At 48.0% G+C, this 22,312-nt stretch overlaps 1 protein-coding gene across 6 annotated transcripts in view; it reads left to right on the top strand.

Moving 5' to 3' along the window:
• LOC115208099 (rho GTPase-activating protein 44) overlaps positions 1-21,956 on the top strand; it is a 101,667-nt gene extending 79,711 nt beyond the window's left edge. For 2 of the 6 annotated variants that reach the window (XM_029775889.1, XM_029775909.1), the window contains 5 exons: positions 2,905-2,922; positions 4,714-4,911; positions 15,233-15,378; positions 16,721-17,149; positions 21,295-21,956. In XM_029775889.1, the coding sequence (XP_029631749.1) occupies positions 2,905-2,922; positions 4,714-4,911; positions 15,233-15,378; positions 16,721-17,149; positions 21,295-21,485 (982 nt within the window). In that variant the 3' untranslated portion in view covers positions 21,486-21,956. Of the gene's footprint in view, positions 1-2,901; positions 2,923-4,713; positions 4,912-15,232; positions 15,379-16,720; positions 20,335-21,294 lie in introns of those variants that run through there. The other 4 variants (XR_003881095.1, XM_029775881.1, XM_029775900.1 and 1 more) reach the window with 4 other exon arrangements.
• Positions 21,957-22,312: the final 356 nt, after the last annotated feature.

Genomic DNA, 22,312 nt, shown 5'->3' with positions numbered 1-22,312 from the left:
ACTGTATTAACTAACGAGGCACTCATTTCCTCTTGGTAGGACAGTGCAGGCTAGTCATTTGGTCTGCCATGTCCCAATACCTCTGAACCCCTCTATACCCTGTCACTGTGTATCTCATCCCCCGAATACAGACAACACTGTAGCCCTGTATCCCACTAGCCTTCCACACTAGCCACTTCTAATGGTCCCCTCTGTAGCCCACTAGCCTTCCACACTAGCCACTTCCAATGGTCCCCTCTGTAGCCCACTAGCCTTCCACACTAGCCACTTCCAATGGTCCCCTCTGTACCCACTAGCCTTCCACACTAGCCACTTCCAATGGTCCCCTCTGTAGCCCACTAGCCTTCCACACTAGCCACTTCCAATGGTCCCCTCTGTAGCCCACTAGCCTTCCACACTAGCCACTTCCAATGGTCCCCTCTGTAGCCCACTAGCCTTCCACACTAGCCACTTCCAATGGTCCCCTCTGTAGCCCACTAGCCTTCCACACTAGCCACTTCCAATGGTCCCCTCTGTAGGCCACTAGCCTTCCACACTAGCCACTTCCAATGGTCCCCTCTGTAGCCCACTAGCCTTCCACACTAGCCACTTCCAATGGTCCCCTCTGTAGCCCACTAGCCTTCCACACTAGCCACTTCCAATGGTCCCCTCTGTAGCCCACTAGCCTTCCACACTAGCCACTTCCAATGGTCCCCTCTGTAGCCCACTAGCCTTCCACACTAGCCACTTCCAATGGTCCCCTCTGTAGGCCCCTAGACTTCTACACTAGGCCCTTCTACACTCAGCACATTCCAATCTCCACACTAGTCACTGGCATAGCCCTCTATGTATCTCCCTAACCCTCTATGTCGTTCCCTAACCCTCTATGTAGCTCCATAACCCTCTATGTTGCTCCTTAACCCTCTATGTAGCTCCCTAGCCCTCTATGTAGCTCCCTAGCCCTCTATGTAGCTCTATAACCCTCTATGTAGCTCGCTAACCGTCTACGGTCGTGGCCAAAGGTTTTGAAAATTACACAAATATTAATTTCCACAAAGTTTGCTGCTTCAGGGTTTTTAGATATTTTTGTCAGATGTTACTATGGAATACTGAAGTATAATTACAAGCATTTCATAAGTGTCAAAGGCTTTTATTGACAATTACATGAAGTTGATGCAAAGAGTCAATATTTCCAGTGTTGACCCTTCTTTTTCAAGACCTCTGCAATCTGCCCTGGCATGCTGTCAATTAACTTCTGGGCCACCACATACTGACTGATGGCAGCCCATTCTTGCATAATCAATGCTTTAGTTTGTCAGAATTTGTGGGTTTTTGTTTGTCCACCCGCCTCTTGAGGATTGACCACAAGTTCTCAATGGGATTAAGGTCTGGGGAGTTTCCTGGCCATGGACCCAAAATATCGATGTTTTGTTCCCCAAGCCACTGAGTTATCACCTTTGCCTTATGGCAAGGTGCTCCATCATGCTGGAAAAGGCATTGTTCGTCACCAAACTGTTCCTGGATGGTTGGGAGAAGTTGCTCTCGGAGGATGTGTTGGTACCATTCTTTATTCATGGCTGTGTTCTTAGGCAAAATTGTGAGTGAGCCCACTCCCTTAGCTGAGAAGCAACCCCACACATGAATGGTCTCAGGATGCTTTACTGTTGGCATGACACAGGACTGATGGTAGCGCTCACCTTGTCTTCTCCGGACAAGCTTTTTTCCGGATGCCGCAAACAATCGGAAAGGGGATATATCAGAGAAAATTACTTTACCCCAGTCCTCAGCAGTCCAATCCGTGTACCTTTTGCAGAATATCAGTCTGTCCCTGATGTTTTTCCTGGAGAGAAGTGGCTTCTTTGCTGCCCTTCTTGACACCAGGCCATCCTCCAAAAGTCTTTGCCTCACTGTGCGTGCAGACGCACTCACACCTGCCTGCTGCCATTCCTGAGCAAGCTCTGTACTGGTGGTGCCCCGATCCTGCAGCTGAATCAACTTTAGGAGACGGTCCTGGCGCTTGCTGGACTTTCTTGGGCGCCCTGAAGCCTTCTTCACAACAATTGAACCGCTCTCCTTGAAGCTTTTGATGATCTGATAAATGGTTGATTTAGGTGCAATCTTACTGGCAGCAATATCTTTGCCTGTGAAGCCCTTTTTGTGCAAAGCAATGATGACGGCACGTGTTTTCTTGCAGGTAACCATGGTTGACAGAGAGGAAGAACAATGATTCCAAGCACCACCCTCCTTTTGAAGCTTCCAGTCTGTTATTCGAACTCAATCAACATGACAGAGTGATCTCCAGCCTTGTCCTCGTCAACACTCACACCTGTGTTAACGAGAGAATCACTGACATGATGTCAGCTGGTCCTTTTGTGGCAGGGCTGAAATGCAGTGGACTTGTTTTTTTGGGGATTCAGTTCATTTGCATGGCAAAGAGGGACTTTGCAATTAATTGCAATTCATCTGATCACCCTTCATAACATTCTGTAGTATATGCAAATTGCCATCATACAAACTGAGGCAGCAGACTTTGTGAAAATGTATATTTGTGTCATTCTCAAAACATTTGGCCACGACTGTATGTATCTCCCTAACCCTCTATGTAGCTCCCTAACCTCTATGTAGCTCCCTAACCCTCTATGTAGCTCCCTAGCCATATATGTAGCTCCCTAACCCTTTATGTAGCTCCCTACCCCTCTATGCAGCTCCATAACCCTCTATTTAGCTCCCTAGCCCTCTATTTAGCTCCCTAGCCTTCTATGTAGCTCCCTAGCCCTCTATGTAGCTTAGCTCCCTAACCCTCTATGTAGCTCCCTAACCCTCTATGTAGCTCCATAGCCCTCTAAAGTAGCCTCTGTGTATGAATAGAAAATGAACAGAATGTGTCTCTTACGTGCCTCTCATTTCTTTGCCCCGTCAAAGCAGCATAAGGAAAATACAAAGGTACTGTATGGGTCCTCCTCTGGTCCTGACCTCCTCCTCTAGTCCTGACCTCCTCCTCCTCTAGTCCTGACCTCCTCCTCCTCTAGTCCCCTGACCTCCTCCTCTAGTCCTGACCTCCTCCTCCTCTAGTCCTGACCTCCTCCTCCTCTAGTCCCCTGACCTCCTCCTCTAGTCCTGACCTCCTCCTCCTCTAGTCCCCTGGCTTCCTCCTCTAGTCATGACCTCCTCGTCCTCTAGTCCCCTGACACCTCCTCTAGTCCTGACCTCCTCCTCTAGTCCTGTCCTACTACTCCTCTAGTCCTGTTCTCCTCCTCTAGTCCTGACCTCCTCCAGTAGTCCTGACCTCCTCCTGTAGTCCTGACCTCCTCCTCCTCCAGTCTTGTTCTCCTCCTGTAGTCCTGACCTCCTCCTTTAGTCCTGACCTCCTCCTCCTCCAGTCCTGTTCTCCTCCTCTCGTCCTGACCTCCTCCTCCAGTCCTGACCTCCTCCTCTAGTCCTGACCTCCTCCTCTAGTCCTGACCTCCTCCTCCAGTCCTGACCTCCTCCTCTAGTCCTGACCTCCTCCTCTAGTCCTGACCTCCTCCTCCAGTCCTGACCTCCTCCTCTAGTCCTGACCTCCTCCTCCTCCAGACCTGTTCTCCTCCTCTAGTCCTGACCTCCTCCTCTTCTAGTCCTGACCTCCTCCTTTAGTCCGGACCTCCTCCTCCAGTCCTGACCTCCTCCTCCTCTAGTCCCCTGGCTTCCTCCTCTAGTCATGACCTCCTCGTCCTCTAGTCCCCTGACACCTCCTCTAGTCCTGACCTCCTCCTTTAGTCCTGACCTCCTCCTCCTGTAGTCCTGACCTCCTCCTCCAGTCCTGCTCTCCTCCTCTAGTCCTGACCTCCTCCTCCAGTCTTGACCTCCTCCTCCAGTCCTGACCTCCTCCTCTAGTCCTGACTTCCTCCTCCAGTCCTGACCTCCTCTTCTAGTCCTGACCACCTCCTCCTCTAGTCCCGACTTCCTCCTCTAGTCCTGACCACCTGCTCCTCTAGTCCCGACTTCCTCCTCTAGTCCTGACCTCCTCCTCTAGTCCCCTGACCACCTCCTCCTCTAGTCCTGACCTCCTCCTCCTCTAGTCCTGACCTCCTCCTCTAGTCCTGACCTCCTCTAGTCCTGACCTCCTCCTCCTCTAGTCCTGACCTCCTCCTCTAGTCCTGACCACCTGCTCCTCTAGTCCCGACTTCCTCCTCTAGTCCTGACCACCTGCTCCTCTAGTCCCGACTTCCTCCTCTAGTCCTGACCTCCTCCTCTAGTCCCCTGACCACCTCCTCCTCTAGTCCTGACCTCCTCCTCCTCTAGTCCTGACCTCCTCCTCTAGTCCTGACCTCCTCTAGTCCTGACCTCCTCCTCCTCTAGTCCTGACCTCCTCCTCTAGTCCTGACCTCCTCGTCCTCTAGTCCTGACCTCCTCCTCCTCTAGTCCTGACCTCCTCCTCCTCTAGTCCTGACCTCCTCCTCCTCTAATCCTGTCCTCCTCTAGTCCTGACCTCCTCCTCCTCTAGTCCTGACCTCCTCCTCTAGTCCTGTCCTCCTCTAGTCCTGACCTCCTCCTCCTGTAGTCCTGACCTCCTCTAGTCCTGACCTCCTCCTCCTCTAGTCCTGACCTCCTCCTCTAGTCCTGACCTCCTCCTCCTCTAGTCCTGACCTCCTCTAGTCGACCTCCTCCTCTCAACTCTATTTCTCTACAGTTTGTTTTGTTTTTTAATCGTCTTGTCTGACCGTCTCTTGTTTTATGTGTCTCTGTCCCTCCCAGTATGGGTGTCCGGGTGATGGACACGTCCTGGGTGTCCCGTAAGGGTTCGTCCACCCTGGCCCGTAAGGCCTCGTCCACCCCTCCCAGTGTCCAGGGTCCTGGCTCCCCTGCTGACCACTCCCTCATCCTAGAGCAGCCTGGAGAGCTGGCCCAGTCCCCCTCACCCCCACCTCAACCTGGGGAAAGGGACCGGATCGGGTAAGTCCCCACCACCACCACCACCACCACCATGGAGGATTCCTCCTCTCCACCTTCCTCCCGTCTTCATCATCATCATCATCTTCACCAGCTCTCCATGACTTGTCTTGAAGTATTTGAGCCGTTGTTGTTGTTGTGTTGTTGTTGTTATACGTCTCACAGACGTGTTAATCTCGTCTCATCTCTGACATGATTTGGGGTTCTTTCCTGTTTGCCTGTTTCTCCTCGTCTGTCCCTCCACCTCACCGTTGTCATTTAGTCTGTCAGGTTTATAAAGAGGGGCTAGCTAAAGTTCCTTCAGTTTTGAGAGAGTACACTATGGTTTATAGCCCACCTTAAGTTTTCATACACACTTTATTTGAAGTACATACGTATACGTTTTCCTTATTTAAATGTCACATATCATTTCACTCCACAAGTCTCAGACAGCATGTCTCCACAGCATGTCTCCACAAGTCTCAGACAGCTGGCCCAGTCCCCCTCACCCCCACCTCAACCTGATCCCTGCGATGTGGTGTGGCTTGAGTTGACCTCTGTTGCCATGGCTACTTGGTTTTCTGCTGACACACACTGAGTGACTTTGACCGTTTTGATTTCTACTCTCATCTTAAACCGCACCAGTTATTAATACAATCCATCCCAGTTCATATCACATTAAAGTGGCAATCTGGGATTGATTCATCTATTTTGTTATTGTTTGAATTAATAATGGCTGCATCCATGTGAAATGTTGCTCCTGTGTTGCAGAAAGGCTGTTTATAAGATGTGCTTGGTTCTGGCTTGTGACTGGCTTATTCTCCTTCCTGCTCTGTTGCTCTTTCAGCCAATGGAGATGAAAGGGTTTTGTGTCTGTCTCACACTGCCCTGGGCTGGCGGAGGGAACTCTATAACATTATTTGTTGAATTTGTGTCTGAGTGGGCCCATATTAGAGTCATTCAGCATCTCAGAGTAGGAGTGATGGTCTAGGATCAGTTTAGCCTTTTAGCTCGTAATGATTATTATTACCTAGACAGGGTGACCTGATCCTAGATCAGCACTCCTACTCTGAGACGCTTTCTGAATATGTGCCGTGGTCAAACATAAAGGCCAATTTCAGGCTACTACATACTGTAGAGGTCAAAGCCAATTGGGTTATCCTCCCTTCTAGTTCGTTAGAGACTGTTTCACCATAGCCTCTTGCAGTGTGAAGACACACGTTGATCACAGAGGGAGTTTTACAGGCTCCACAGCAGCCCTCTTTTCTTTCCTTTGGGAATCCCTTTTGCTTTTGCTTTGTTGTTCTTTTTGCTTGTTGTTTCTCTTCACAAAGCTGACTGCAGTCTGTGTGCTTAGCTTGGTTCACTCCCCACCGTACGCTTGCCTTCTCCGCACCAGAAAACAAACACTGATTTTTAATTTTAATCTGGATTAGACACTAACTAACTACCAACCTAACTAACACCTCAGTAATCACAACAAGATAACCATCTCGCACCGCCGCCACCAACACTGCTACCACCACCACCACCTCCACCACCACCTCCACCACCACTGCTACCACCACCACCTCCACCACCACCACTGCTACCACCACCTCCACTGCTACCACCACCACCTCCACCAACACTGCTACCACCACCACCTCCACCACCACTGCTACCACCACCACCACCTCCACCACCACTGCTACCACCACCACCACCTCCACCACCACCTCCACCACCACTGCTACCACCACCACCTCCACCACCACCACTGCTACCACCACCTCCACCACCACTGCTACCACCACCACCTCCACCAACACTGCTACCACCATCACCTCCACCACCACTGCTACCACCACCTCCACCACCACTGCTACCACCACCACCTCCACCAACACTGCTACCACCACCACCAACAATGCTACCACCACTGCTACCAACACCACCTCCACCAACACTGCTACCACCACCACCACCACCTCCACCACCACCTCCACCACCACTGCTACCACCACCACCTCCACCACCACCACTGCTACCACCACCTCCACCACCACTGCTACCACCACCACCTCCACCAACACTGCTACCACCATCACCTCCACCACCACTGCTACCACCACCACCTCCACCACCACTGCTACCACCACCACCTCCACCAACACTGCTACCACCACCACCAACAATGCTACCACCACTGCTACCAACACCACCTCCACCAACACTGCTACCACCACCACCACCACCTTCACCACCACTGCTACCACCACCACCACCACCTTCACCACCACTGCTACCACCACCACCACCACCTTCACCACCACTGCTACCACCACCACCACCACCTTCACCACCACTGCTACCACCACCACCTCCACCACCACTGCTACCACCACCACCTCCACCACCACTGCTACCACCACCACCACCACCTTCACCACCACTGCTACCACCACCACCACCACCTTCACCACCACTGCTACCACCACCACCACCACCTTCACCACCACTGCTACCACCACCACCTCCACCACCACTGCTACCACCACCACCACCACCTCCACCACCACTGCTACCACCACCACCACCACCTTCACCACCACTGCTACCACCACCACCACCACCTCCACCACCACTGCTACCACCACCACCACCACCTTCACCACCACTGCTACCACCACCACCACCACCTTCACCACCACTGCTACCACCACCACCTCCACCTTCACCACCACTGCTACCACCACCACCTCCACCAACACTGCTACCACCACCACCTCCACCAACACTGCTACCACCACCACCAACAATGCTACCACCACTGCTACCAACACCACCTCCACCAACACTGCTACCACCACCACCACCACCTTCACCACCACTGCTACCACCACCACCACCACCTTCACCACCACTGCTACCACCACCACCACCACCTTCACCACCACTGCTACCACCACCACCACCACCTTCACCACCACTGCTACCACCACCACCTCCACCACCACTGCTACCACCACCACCTCCACCACCACTGCTACCACCACCACCACCACCTTCACCACCACTGCTACCACCACCACCACCACCTTCACCACCACTGCTACCACCACCACCACCACCTTCACCACCACTGCTACCACCACCACCTCCACCACCACTGCTACCACCACCACCACCACCTCCACCACCACTGCTACCACCACCACCACCACCTTCACCACCACTGCTACCACCACCACCACCACCTCCACCACCACTGCTACCACCACCACCACCACCTTCACCACCACTGCTACCACCACCACCACCACCTTCACCACCACCACCACCACCACCACCACCTCCACCACCACTGCTACCACAGCTACAGCTCTTTCTTCTTTGTTCTGTTCTTTATATACCTACAGCTCAGACGACGTGTCGCCCAATCGGCCGGACTCCTCTCATGTCTACCCTCCCCCCGGGCCAGGGGAGGAGCGGCCGCCCCCTCCCTACCCCACCTCCACCCTACCCCACCCCGCCCCCCACCACTTCTACCCCCACCCCAAGGTCCTACCCTGTCCTCGCCCCGTGGCCCCAGGGCCAGAGTCCCAGCCCCCCGGCTCCCCTCCTCTCCCGCTGCGCTGGTCTGGCTTCACCCCCCCTCTCCCGCCTCCCACCTCCTCCTCTTCCTCCTCCTCTTCCTCACTTGACATCAACTCTAACCCCAAACCCAGCTGCCTGCATTTCCCCTCCAAACACGCCCTCCCACACGGCCACCCGCTGCCAGGTGACATGTCGCTGCCACCTCATGCTCCCCTGCCCCCCGATATGGCTAAGGCTTCGCCCCTCTACATGAAAACCCCCCTGGTACTGGCCCGTCATGACCTGTCCCTGGGCATGAGCATGGGCAACCCCCCTAGCCTGCTGTCCTCCGCCGCCCCGCTGTGGGCTACATGTCCCTGTGCCAGAGAGAGAGGACTCCCCAGGCTGACTAGGTAAATACAATGCCTGCCTGCCTGCCCGTCTGCCCTGCGCCTGTCCTGCCTACCTGTTGCCTGCCCTGACACTGAGACAGACATACAGACAGGCAAACAGATGCAGGAGGGTATGGAGACACCACCCACTACACCACAGAGAGAGAGCAGAGAGAGAGCAGAGAGAGCGAGAGCGTGGGCTTACCAGCTCTTACCAGGTGGCCACATGTCCTGTCCATGTCCTTTATCTTGCTGGCTCATATTTTTGCTGATCCCCAATCCCATATCTCAGAATCTGTAACATTCACGTTGCCAGGGGATGCCTCTCCAGGGAGTTGCCTAGCAACTGAGGATATTACTGCCTTTTGCACAGAACAGAAAATAAATAAATGCATGAATAACACTGCATATGGTTATCTACAAGCATATTAATGTATTACTAATGTAGTTTAAATCGTTGTGAAGGTTTTTCTGGTGAACTGATGCACAACTTTTGGATATTCTAAACTCATAATTGTTTACTATATCAAGTCAATCAGAAGACCAGGAAGTCAATCAGAAGACCAGAAAGTCAATCAGAAGACCAGGAAGTCAATCAGAAAATCAGGAAGTCATTCAGAAGACTAGGAAGTCAATCAGAAGACCATGAAGTCAATCAGAAGACCAGGACATCAATCAGAAGACCAGGAAATCGATCAGAAGATCAGGAAATCAATCAGAAAACCAGGAAATCAATCAGAAGATCTGGAAGTCAATCAGAAGATCTGGAAGTCAATCAGAAGATCTGGAAGTCAATCAGAAGATCTGGAAGTCAATCAGAAGATCTGGACTTTTCTGGGGAATAGAATATCCAAGTCTTGTGCTCAAGTGATGTCACTTGTGATCCATAGTCACCATCCAATGACCTGGGAGTGGGAAGTTCAGGCTCATCAATCCACAGTCACCATCCAATGACATGGGAGTGGGAAGTTCAGGCTCATCAATCCACAGTCACCATCCAATGACATGGGAGTGGGAAGTTCAGGCTCAGCAATCCACAGTCACCATCCAATGACATGGGAGTGGGACGTTCAGGCTCATCAATCCACAGTCACCATCCAATGACATGGGAGTGGGACGTTCAGGCTCATCAATCCACAGTCACCATCCAATGACATGGGAGTGGGACGTTCAGGCTCATCAATCCACAGTCACCATCCAATGACATGGGAGTGGGAAGTTCAGGCTCATCAATCCACAGTCACCATCCAATGACATGGGAGTGGGAAGTTCAGGCTCAGCAATCCACAGTCACCATCCAATGACATGGGAGTGGGACGTTCAGGCTCATCAATCCACAGTCACCATCCAATGACATGGGAGTGGGACGTTCAGGCTCATCAATCCACAGTCACCATCCAATGACATGGGAGTGGGAAGTTCAGGCTCATCAATCCACAGTCACCATCCAATGACATGGGAGTGGGAAGTTCAGGCTCAGCAATCCACAGTCACCATCCAATGACATGGGAGTGGGACGTTCAGGCTCATCAATCCACAGTCACCATCCAATTACATGGGAGTGGGACGTTCAGGCTCATCAATCCACAGTCACCATCCAATGACATGGGAGTGGGACGTTCAGGCTCAGCAATCCACAGTCACCATCCAATGACATGGGAGTGGGACGTTCAGGCTCATCAATCCACAGTCACCATCCAATGACATGGGAGTGGGAAGTTCAGGCTCAGCAATCCACAGTCACCATCCAATGACATGGGAGTGGGACGTTCAGGCTCATCAGTCCACAGTCACCATCCAATGACATGGGAGTGGGAAGTTCAGGCTCAGCAATCCACAGTCACCATCCAATGACATGGGAGTGGGAAGTTCAGGCTCAGCAATCCACAGTCACCATCCAATGACATGGGAGTGGGACGTTCAGGCTCATCAATCCACAGTCACCATCCAATGACATGGGAGTGGGACGTTCAGGCTCATCAATCCACAGTCACCATCCAATGACATGGGAGTGGGACGTTCAGGCTCATCAATCCACAGTCACCATCCAATGACATGGGAGTGGGACGTTCAGGCTCAGCAATCCACAGTCACAATCCAATGATGAGTGTGTATATAGTCTAGTGAGTGTGTGTATAGTCTAGTGAGTGTGTATATAGTCTAGTGAGTGTATATAGTCTAGTGAGTGTGTATATAGTCTAGTGAGTGTGTATATAGTCTAGTGAGTGTGTATATATAGTCTAGTGAGTGTGTATATAGTCTAGTGAGTGTATATATCATCTAGTCAGTGTATATATAGTCTAGTGAGTGTGTATATAGTCTAGTGAGTGTATATAGTCTAGTGAGTGTGTATATAGTCTAGTGAGTGTGTATATAGTCTAGTGAGTGTGTATATAGTCTAGTGAGTGTGTATATATAGTCTAGCGAGTGTGTATATAGTCTAGTGAGTGTATATAGTCTAGTGAGTGTGTATATAGTCTAGTGAGTGTGTATATAGTCTAGTAAGTGTGTATATAGTCTAGTGAGTGTGTATATACAGTCTAGTGAGTGTGTATATAGTCTAGTGAGTGTATATAGTCTAGTGAGTGTGTATATAGTCTAGTGAGTGTGTATATAGTGTAGTGAGTGTGTATATAGCCTAGTGAGTGTGTATATAGTCTAGTGAGTGTATATATAGTCAAATTAGTGTGTATGTATTCTAGTGAGTGTGTATATATAGTCTAGCGAGTGTATATAGTCTAGTGAGTGTGTATATAGTCTAGTGAGTGTGTATATAGTCTAGTGAGTGTGTATATAGTCTAGTGAGTGTGTATATATAGTCTAGCGAGTGTATGTAGTCTAGTGAGTGTGTATATAGTCTAGTGAGTGTGTATATATAGTCTAGCGAGTGTATATAGTCTAGTGAGTGTGTATATAGTCTAGTGAGTGTATATATTGTCTAGTGAGTGTATATATAGTCTAGTGAGTGTGTATATAGTCTAGTGAGTGTGTATATATAGTCTAGCGAGTGTATATAGTCGAGTGAGTGTATATATAGTCTAGCGAGTGTATATAGTCTAGTGAGTGTATATATATATAGTCTAGTGTGTGTATATATATATATATATAGTCTACTGAGTGTGTATATAGTTTAGTGAGTGTGTATATATAGTCTAGCGAGTGTGTATATAGTCTAGTGAGTGTGTATATAGTCTAGTGAGTGTGTATATAGTCTAGCGAGTGTGTATATAGTCTAGTGAGTGTGTATATAGTCTAGTGAGTGTATATATATTGCCTAGTGAGTGTATATATAGTCTAGTGAGTGTATATATAGTCTAGTGAGTGTGTATATAGTCTAGTGAGTGTGTATATAGTCTAGTGAGTGTATATATATTGTCTAGTGAGTGTATATATAGTCTAGTGAGTGTATATATAGTCTAGTGAGTCTGTATATAGTCTAGTAAGTGTGTATATAGTCTAGTGAGTGTATATAGTCTAGTGAGTGTGTATATAGTCTAATGAGTGTGTATATAGTCCAGTGAGTGTGTGTATAGTCTATTGAGTGTGTATAAAGTCTAGTGAGTGTGTATATAGTCTAGTGAGTGTATATAGTCTAGTGAGTGTGTATATAGTCCAGTGAGTGTGTGTATAGTCTATTGAGTGTGTATAAAGTCTAGTGAGTGTGTATATAGTCTAGTGAGTGTGTATATAGTCTAGTGAGTGTATATATATAGTCTAGTGAGTGTGTGTATATATATATAGTCTAGTGAGTGTGTATAAAGTCTAGTGAGTGTGTATATAGTCTAGTGAGTGTGTATATAGTCTAGTGAGTGTATATATATAGTCTAGTGAGTGTGTGTATATATATATAGTCTAGTGCGTGTGTATATAGTCTAGTGAGTGTATTTATATAGTCTAGTGAGTGTGTGTCAGGTCAGTGCAAGATAGTTTGGTTAACCATTAATTGACTATTTAGCAGTGTCCAGTGTCCAGTGTCCTGTGTCCAGTTTTCCAGTAGAGTCAATACCACTAGACGTAGTAGGGCAGCAGGAGTCATATCACTTCTGTCTATGTCACAGTCTCAAATGGCACCCTATTCCGTACATAGTGCACTACAAGGGGCCATAGAGCTCTGGTCAAAAGTAGTGCACTACTTTGGATAAGAGGCCATAGAGATCTGGTCAAAAGTAGTGCACTATGTAGTGAATAGGGTGCTACTTGGGACGCCGCCCTACGTCAATATTTCAGAAGCAGCCTGCTTGGTGATGTTCCCTTCCGCTCTCTGTGACTCCTCATTCACACAAACCCCTATACTGTTCACACTGGTAGACTCTAGTGTCCCCTATACTGTTCACACTGGTAGACTCTAGTGTCCCCTATACTGTTCACACTGGTAGACTCTAGTGTCCCCTATACCCTCTGAAGTACACACTCTCTAGTGACTCCTATACCCTCTGAAGTACACACTCTCTAGTGACTCCTATATAGGTGTTGAAGGATTGATATGATGGGAGCTAGCCATTATTATTATTATTACCAGTCAGTAACTACAGCAACACAACAGACCCAGATACTATGTAGTATGTTGGAGTAACAAAACAAACCCAGATACTATGTAGTAGGTTGCAGCAACACAACAGACCCAGATACTATGTAGTAGGTTGAAGCAACACAACAGACCCAGATACTATGTAGTAGGTTACAGCAACACAACAGACCCAGATACTATGTAGTAGGTTGGAGCAACACAACAGACCCAGATACTATGTAGTAGGTTACAGCAACACAACAGACCCAGATACTATGTAGTAGGTTGGAGCAACACAACAGACCCAGATACTATGTAGTAGGTTACAGCAACACAACAGACCCAGATACTATGTAGTAGGTTGGAGCAACACAACAGACCCAGATACTATGTAGTAGGTTACAGCAACACAACATACCCAGATACTATGTAGTAGGTTACAGCAACACAACAGACCCAGATACTATGTAGTAGGTTACAGCAACACAACAGACCCAGATACTATGTAGTAGGTTAGAGCAACACAACAGACCCAGATACTATGTAGTAGGTTACAGCAACACAACAGACCCAGATACTATGTAGTAGGTTGGAGCAACACAACAGACCCAGATACTATGTAGTAGGTTACAGCAACACAACAGACCCAGATACTATGTAGTAGGTTACAGCAACACAACAGACCCAGATACTATGTAGTAGGTTGGAGCAACACAACAGACCCAGATACTATGTAGTAGGTTGCAGCAACACAACAGACCCAGATACTATGTAGTAGGTTGGAGCAACACAACAGACCCAGATACTATGTAGTAGGTTACAGCAACACAACAGACCCAGATACTATGTAGTAGGTTGGAGCAACACAACAGACCCAGATACTATGTAGTAGGTTACAGCAACACAACAGACCCAGATACTATGTAGTAGGTTGGAGCAACACAACATACCCAGATACTATGTAGTAGGTTACAGCAACACAACATACCCAGATACTATGTAGTAGGTTACAGCAACACAACAGACCCAGATACTATGTAGTAGGTTGGAGCAACACAACAGACCCAGATACTATGTAGTAGGTTACAGCAACACAACAGACCCAGATACTATGTAGTAGGTTGGAGCAACACAACAGACCCAGATACTATGTAGTAGGTTACAGCAACACAACAGACCCAGATACTATGTAGTAGGTTGCAGCAACACAACAGACCCAGATACTATGTAGTAGGTTGGAGCAACACAACAGACCCAGATACTATGTAGTAGGTTACAGCAACACAACAGACCCAGATACTATGTAGTAGGTTGGAGCAACACAACAGACCCAGATACTATGTAGTAGGTTGGAGCAACACAACAGACCCAGATACTATGTAGTAGGTTACAGCAACACAACAGACCCAGATACTATGTAGTAGGTTGGAGCAACACAACAGACCCAGATACTATGTAGTAGGTTGCAGCAAGACAACAGACCCAGATACTATGTAGTAGGTTACAGCAACACAACAGACCCAGATAGTATGTAGTAGGTTACAGCAACACAACAGACCCAGATACTATGTAGTAGGTTACAGCAACACAACAGACCCAGATACTATGTAGTAGGTTACAGCAACACAACAGACCCAGATACTATGTAGTAGGTTGGAGACCACTGACATTAAGGTTATATGATGATGATGATGAAGATGATGATGATGATGATGATGACAATTAAGAAGGGTCCCTTGTAAAAGAGACCTTATTCTCAGTGGACCCTGTTAAAATAATGGTAAAATAAATGAAGGACGTTTTCTGTAGCGATGATGTTGCGATGTAGTTTGACATCTATCTATAAGTGAACAGTGACAACAGCCTAACATCCTCTCTCCTTCACCAGTACACTGAGGAGTAAGGAGAGCTCTCCAGTGATTGGTCACAAGGGGGTGCAGGTGGCAGGTCCGACGGTGCCCCCTGGTGTTGGCCAGCAGAGCTGCAGCCAGTCGCCCCACTCCACAGAACACAGCCCACACACCATGCGCAAAGGTCAGCGGTTCAACTTCACAGTCAGATCAACATCTTTGGATTCTTGTTGTTTTACCTATACAGCAAACGTATGACTTTGAGCGGGTTTTGGAAGGATTCATAGTAAGTCCTAAACACGTTCCATAGAGATTCTCCATTCAACATGATCCAGAAAACAGACACTTCATGTATTATACATGTCTTATCTAATTTGTTGGTTATCAAAATGTTTATGTTAATTTGTTTTACAGTATAAAACTGGGGTTGGAACCAAAATGATTTTCCAATCGATTTTTGTTCTGAACAGAACCCTTTATTTATTTTTGTTCCGTTCCATTGTTCTGACCAGCAAAATAAAGTTCTGAACTGGTTCGAACCAGACAAAAGTACAGGTTTATATCGTTCCTTTCTGTTCCTTTAGACATTTAGCTCAACATTAAATTACTTCACCAATCAGTGCGGATAGAGAAGCTTGCAGTGGAGCAGGTAAGCAATTTAATCTGAAGAGGAAAATGCTTTAGAGCAAATTGTATTTTGCCGTAACAGCATGGTTTAATCATAATGAAAGACAGATACACACACTGTGCCAGTCACAGTGGAGGGCACAAGATGCAACTGAAATGTTGAGGGTGAGGAGAGCGAGAGATGATGGAGGAAGCTTGCTTTGAAGCGCTGGCCATCTTGTTATGACATGCATTATCTGAATTAGGCTCAAAGAATTATGCCTACAGAGGAGAGGCTTCTATGGAGGAACGTAGCAAGCTAGCTAACAAGCTTGTGTGTGCAGAGCAACACTAGAATTAAGAACACGTCTTACCTTTTTATGGTTAATAAATCCAATGTGAAACACGATAACAAAAGTATCCTTAACCAGCATTGAAAAGTCAATCCATTCTTCTCCAATTAAACATCTCTCCCTAATTGCTGAATCATACTTGTAACATTGTCAGTAGGCTACAGTACCTGCTTCAGAGGGGAGGGGCAAGTAACCTACACACACCCACTGGAAAAGATTTCCAGCTGGCAGGCAGATGCTGGAATACGTTTCTGAGTGACAGAGTGAGGGCTTTGCATAGGCGCTTTGTTGCGATTTTTGTGGGACTGGAAAAAAATGCCCGGAACATAAAATAACTTTATTAACCGGTTCCCATGTTGTTAAAATAACAGTTCTGTTCCGGAACAGTATAGATCACTTTTGTTTTTGGTTCGGGTTCTGTTCCTCAAATAATTTCTTTATTTTCCGGTTTTCGGTTCTGTTCCCTGAACCGGTTTCAACCCCTGGTATAAAGGTAGGCTTATTTTTAGATGTTAATTTACTTTAGATATTCATGTTCATGTTAACTCTCTTCTTTTCTGTCTCAAGGCTCTAAGAAGCTGGCCCCTATCCCTCCAAAGGTTCCAGCTGGGTACGGCCAGTCGGGTGGTTCTGGTGGGATTTCGGACCAGTCCACAGGTCAGCCATCGCCGGTCAGCCTGTCCCCCACCCCTCCCAGCACCCCCTCCCCCTATGGACTGGCCGGTCCCCCACAGGCCCCTGGAGGACTAGGGGCCTCCTCCCCCGGTCAGACCCCTCTCTGTGGCTCCCTAGGGTCCCTGGGGTCCCTGTCCTCCCCCCCTTCTCTGACCGGCACGCTGGGCAAGTCTCGGCCCACCCCTAAGCCCCGGCAGAGGCCCAGCCTACCCCCTCCTCAGCCGCCCAACGTCCCTCAGCCGGCGTCCACCCCTGTTGGCCCCGGGCCCCTGGAGCAGGGCATCCTGGACGGACTGTCCCCCGGGGAGAGCATGTCCACAGGTAAACAACATGATGATCACGTAACCACGGCAACGACACCACCGCCCCAACCACCACAGGTGGTGTCAGGGACGATGCAGCCGCGTCCCGCTCTCAGACTGGCTGTGGCACTGTCCAATGGAGACGGTGGACAAGTGTAGCTAGTAGGACTAGGAAAATCAGCATCCTTTCATTACTGACTCACCAGTTCTATAAAAGAATGTATTATTGAATAACGGTGGCCTTTATTTAGACAGACAGACGCAGTCGTCCGAGAAGAACAATATGTTGTAAATATTAAGATTTTGTTGCACATTGTAGAGAGAAAACAACACTATGTATCCATTGCTTGTGTTATGTGCTGATGTTTCTAAGTATTGTGAGGAAACATCAGGGAAGCATAGCGATGTCCTGCTTGTATGGAAGTTTCCATTAGATTCATCATGTGCTTCCTCTCTGTTTATCCCTCATACAGTACGACAGAGCTAGGTAGGTCCCAGGCTTACACGCATAGAAATAGAATGACTAGAACAGACAAACCCCCTCATGCCACGGCAATTTGACAGTGTATTCACCGTCATTTGGTCGCATCGTGCATTGTTATGAACGCCTCAGCCATTGTGGTGCCTGAAAGTCGAGTGATGCTAAGTCATTCTGAATGGAGGCTAATGACTGTTTAGTCTAAATTACACTATAGATTACACTATAGTGGCCTGGAAATACGTCGATATTTCCAAAGTCAGCAAATAATTAGTAGGAAACAAGTTTGCCATCATTAGGATGCCGTCAAATTCACTTTAGAGAGATTAGCTATCAAAGTTAGTCAGAAATGTCTAGCAATGCTAACGTTAGCTAGCAAAAACCCAGGACTGTCCCTCAATCTCAGCTAGCTAGGTAAAGTTATACTGCATCTAAGGTCAATCTGGCTCCATCACAGTGATAAGAAAAGGTTTTCCTACTAATAGCTTGTCTCCTTTTGAAATATCATTGGGTTTCCAAGCCCAGTATAATGCAGTTTAGGCTAGATCTTCATCAGTGCCCATTGACAATGCATTGACCTTCAGTCGGGCACCAGGACTCAAGAGAATCTTCATAACGATGTTGTTACACAACATGCAATCCATGAATATAGCCGACATTGTTCCACTCATCATGGAATGTTGACTTGAAAGGGGAATATCTATTCTAGTCATTCTAATTCTATGCTTACTCTCTCAGGACAAACATGGCTCATTCTAGGCTGGTCACAGACCTGTTTGTGCTCTTTCCAATCCCATTGCACATTGGCAAGCAATTCCACAAGGAGTTGGCAAGAGAGCATTAACAGACTGGCAACCAGGCTTATTGAAGAAGTGGTTACTCAGATAGGCCTACTTCTTGTCTGATGTCATAATTATGATCTGAGGTGTTCCATAGAAATCTAATTCTAATATTCTATGAGGTTCTCTGTTCTACCTGTCAGTATCAATACCAGTCATTCTCTCTGTGTCCCTGTGTTCTATTCATGATTCTCTTGTTCCCCTGCTCTGCTCTACCTGCTACTATGTTGTGTACCAGCCGTGTGAGGCCAGGGGAGTCAGTGTGGTGTGGGCTAAGTGTGAGGGGGACGTTTAGGGTAAGCCAGATTTGACCATGCCCGCCAGTAACGTTACTGTACTACGCTCCATCTCTCACCGCTCCGCCCGCCTCGCCCCACCTGACCTGGTGCTGTGGCTGCCTCTGGGTTCTCCTGCAGCCTGCTTCAAACATGCATACAGCTAAACAGCTAGCTATCAGCCAGCCATGCTAATGCTAGCTAGCTGCCCCATTCCGTTTGTGTCACAGTATCAGCCATGCTAACACTAGCTATCTGCCCAATTCTGTTGGTGTTACAGTATCAGCCATGCTAACAGTAGCTAGCTGCCCCATTCAGTGGGTTTACAATATCAGCCATGCTAACACTAGCTAGCTGCCCCATTCTGTTTATGTTAGCCATGCTAACTCTAGCTAGCTGCCCCATTCTGTTGGTGTACAGTATCAGCTATGCTAACGCTAGCTAGCTGCCCCTTTCTGTTGGTGTTACAGTATCAGTCATGCTGCCCCATTCAGTGGGTTTACAATATCAGCCATGCTAACACTAGCTAGCTGCCCCATTCTGTTGATGTTAGCCATGCTAACACTAGCTAGCTGCCCAATTCTGTTGGTGTTACAGTATCAGCCATGCTAACAGTAGCTAGCTGCCCCATTCAGTGGGTTTACAATATCAGCCATGCTAACGCTAGCTAGCTGCCCCATTCTGTTGATGTTAGCCATGCTAACACTAGCTAGCTGCCCCATTCTGTTGGTGTTACAGTATCAGCCATGCTAACGCTAGCTAGCTGCCCCATTCTGTTGATGTTAGCCATGCTAACACTAGCTAGCTGCCCCATTCTGTTGGTGTTACAGTATCAGCCATGCTAACGCTAGCTAGCTGCCCCATTCTGTTGGTGTTACAGTATCAGCCATGCTAACACTAGCTAGCTGTCCCATTCTGTTGGTGTTACTTTAATCGGCATGCTGTTGTTCAGACTGTACATACTATATGCATGGCTTATGGACTCCCTAGAGCGCATCACGTACTGCAGGGCTCACCATTGCAGACGCTGTTGCTTCCTCCGAAGGTCCATCTTTAACGCTTCGCCCCTTTTCACCATCCCCATGCCAACAAACATCGCCCCTGCTACAGGACAGGCGTGTGGGCTCACAGGTAACCCCCAGGTGACCCACATCCCAGACCCATTGCTTCAGGACAGACCGATCTGTTTTACTGCCCTCCCTCTGACAGCATCACCTCCTGCTCAGTGCTCCGTCTGTTTCACCGCTTTCCCTCTGACAGCATCGCCTCCTGCTCCATCTCATTCTGACACAGTGGAAGATGGTCATCATTCTCTGGTTATTATTGCTGTCCAGCAGCTGCAGCAATACCTCAGCAAATGACCAAACAAGTAGACTTATTCCCTCCCTCATAATATTGGGTATGTCCCAAATGGCCCCCTATTCCCTATATAGGGCTCTGGTCAAAAGTAGTGCACTACATAGGGAATAAGGTGCAATTTAGGACATATACATAGAGATGATTCCCGTTGTTCATTCAAGCTTCGATGTCTTGGTGCCCAATCCACTTACATCTTGTTGCCTCTGTGGTCAATACAGCAATCTGGTCGTTGTTGTAAACGTTTTTCTTTTAAGTTTTGTGTCATTGTGAAATAATTTTGAAAACGTGTTATTTTATTTCACTGAACAAAATTGAATTAACTTTTCGTTATTATTTTGGACAGCAGCACAAAGGACCTGTGCACTGTTATAGACCTAGCTTCTCCAGATGTCTCTGGTGTTATTAGTACTAGCCCAGTAACACAGTATGACTACCTCCCTGTTATAGACCTAGCTTCTCCAGAGGTCTCTGGTGTTATTAGTACTAGCCCAGTAACACAGTATGACTACCTCCCTGTTATAGACCTAGCTTCTCCAGATGTCTCTGGTGTTATTAGTACTAGCCCAGTAACACAGTATGACTACCTCCCTGTTATAGACCTAGCTTCTCCAGAGGTCTCTGGTGTTATTACTACTAGCCCAGTAACACAGTATGACTACCTCCCTGTTATAGACCTAGCTAGTCCAGATGTCTCTGGTGTTATTAGTACTAGCCCAGTAACACAGTATGACTACCTCCCTGTTATAGACCTAGCTTCTCCAGATGTCTCTGGTGTTATTACTACTAGCCCATTAACACAGTATGACTACCTCCCTGTTATAGACCTAGCTTCTCCAGATGTCTCTGGTGTTATTACTACTAGCCCAGTAACACAGTATGACTACCTCCCTGTTATAGACCTAGCTTCTCCAGATGTCTCTGGTGTTATTACTACTAGCCCAGTAACACAGTATGACTACCTCCCTGTGTAGAATGTGTCAGAGACCAACATAGCATACTTACCTGCTGCTGCTTTCTTCAAACAACAACAACAACAGAATGCAGTTTTTTATAACTCAAAAAACTAAATTTCCTTTCTGCTTTATTCCTTTTTTACACACCATCATCACCATACGCCCTCCTCCTCTTCATGCTTCTCTTCACCACCACCACACCATAATAATCACATCCCACCTCTGTCGCCATGCCAACCCACTAACCATGCCATCATTAGATTACTTCAATTATGAAATCCCCTCCATCAATGTGAACCTGAACAGCCTCATCGACGAGTTCAGCGGTGCTGCCCCCTGCAGGCGCTACGGAGCGGTGACACACTCTCCTCCCCCGGGGAGAGAAGATAACCCCGACCACGACCCCTACGCCGTGCCTGAGGACGACGAACCCCAGGACACCACCTTATGACATCATTACCCTGAGACAGCCCTATGATGTGATATCATCAGAGCTCGCCCGAGGCTGGCACCGTGGCGCTCCTACATCCAGCTAGCTGTACATACTGTTAGACTGTAATGCTCGCTCGCTCACACCGCACTGCCACGACGCTCCCAGGCAAAACAAACAAACAAGGCATCTTCTTATACACCACAATGCTCACCTGACCTTTGACCTGAAACTCCAGGTCTGAACCATGACCTCTGACCTGGAACTCCAGGACTGAACCCTGACCTCTGACCTCTGACCTGGAACTCCAGGACTGAACCATGACCTCTGACCTGGAACTCCAGGTCTGAACCATGACCTCTGACCTGGAACTCCAGGTCTGAACCATGGCCTCTGACCTGGAACTCCAGGACTGAACCCTGACCTCTGACCTGGAACTCCAGGACTGAACCATGACCTCTGACCTCGAACTCCAGGTCTGAAACCTGACCTCTGACCTGGAACTCCAGGACTGAATCCCCCCCCCCCCCCACATTTGTGCTATACCTGCAGGCTGCAAGCAAAACTCATCTCTTAGAAATATTACGCAAATAGTAATGTAAACTCAATGTGAGGAAACAATAACACACCACATGCCATATAGAGAAGGACCAGTTGCCTTTGGAAGGAAGAAGACATATGGATTATATGGAGGAGTATTAATGCCATGTTCAGTATTATATTTTAGTTTTGCTTTGTGGATACTACAGTTTTTTTCATCTCTTTGAAAAAGTGCTCAGTATTTTTTGTGACTTTTTAAGTAATTTGTTTTGCCTTATATGAAAAGCCTGCACTCAAATTGCAATACA

This window comes from Salmo trutta, chromosome 1 (genome assembly GCF_901001165.1).
Source record: "Salmo trutta chromosome 1, fSalTru1.1, whole genome shotgun sequence".
NCBI classification, from domain to species: domain Eukaryota; kingdom Metazoa; phylum Chordata; class Actinopteri; order Salmoniformes; family Salmonidae; genus Salmo; species Salmo trutta.
Note: the sequence above shows the minus strand (reverse complement) of the source record. Positions and strands in the feature narration are given on the sequence as shown.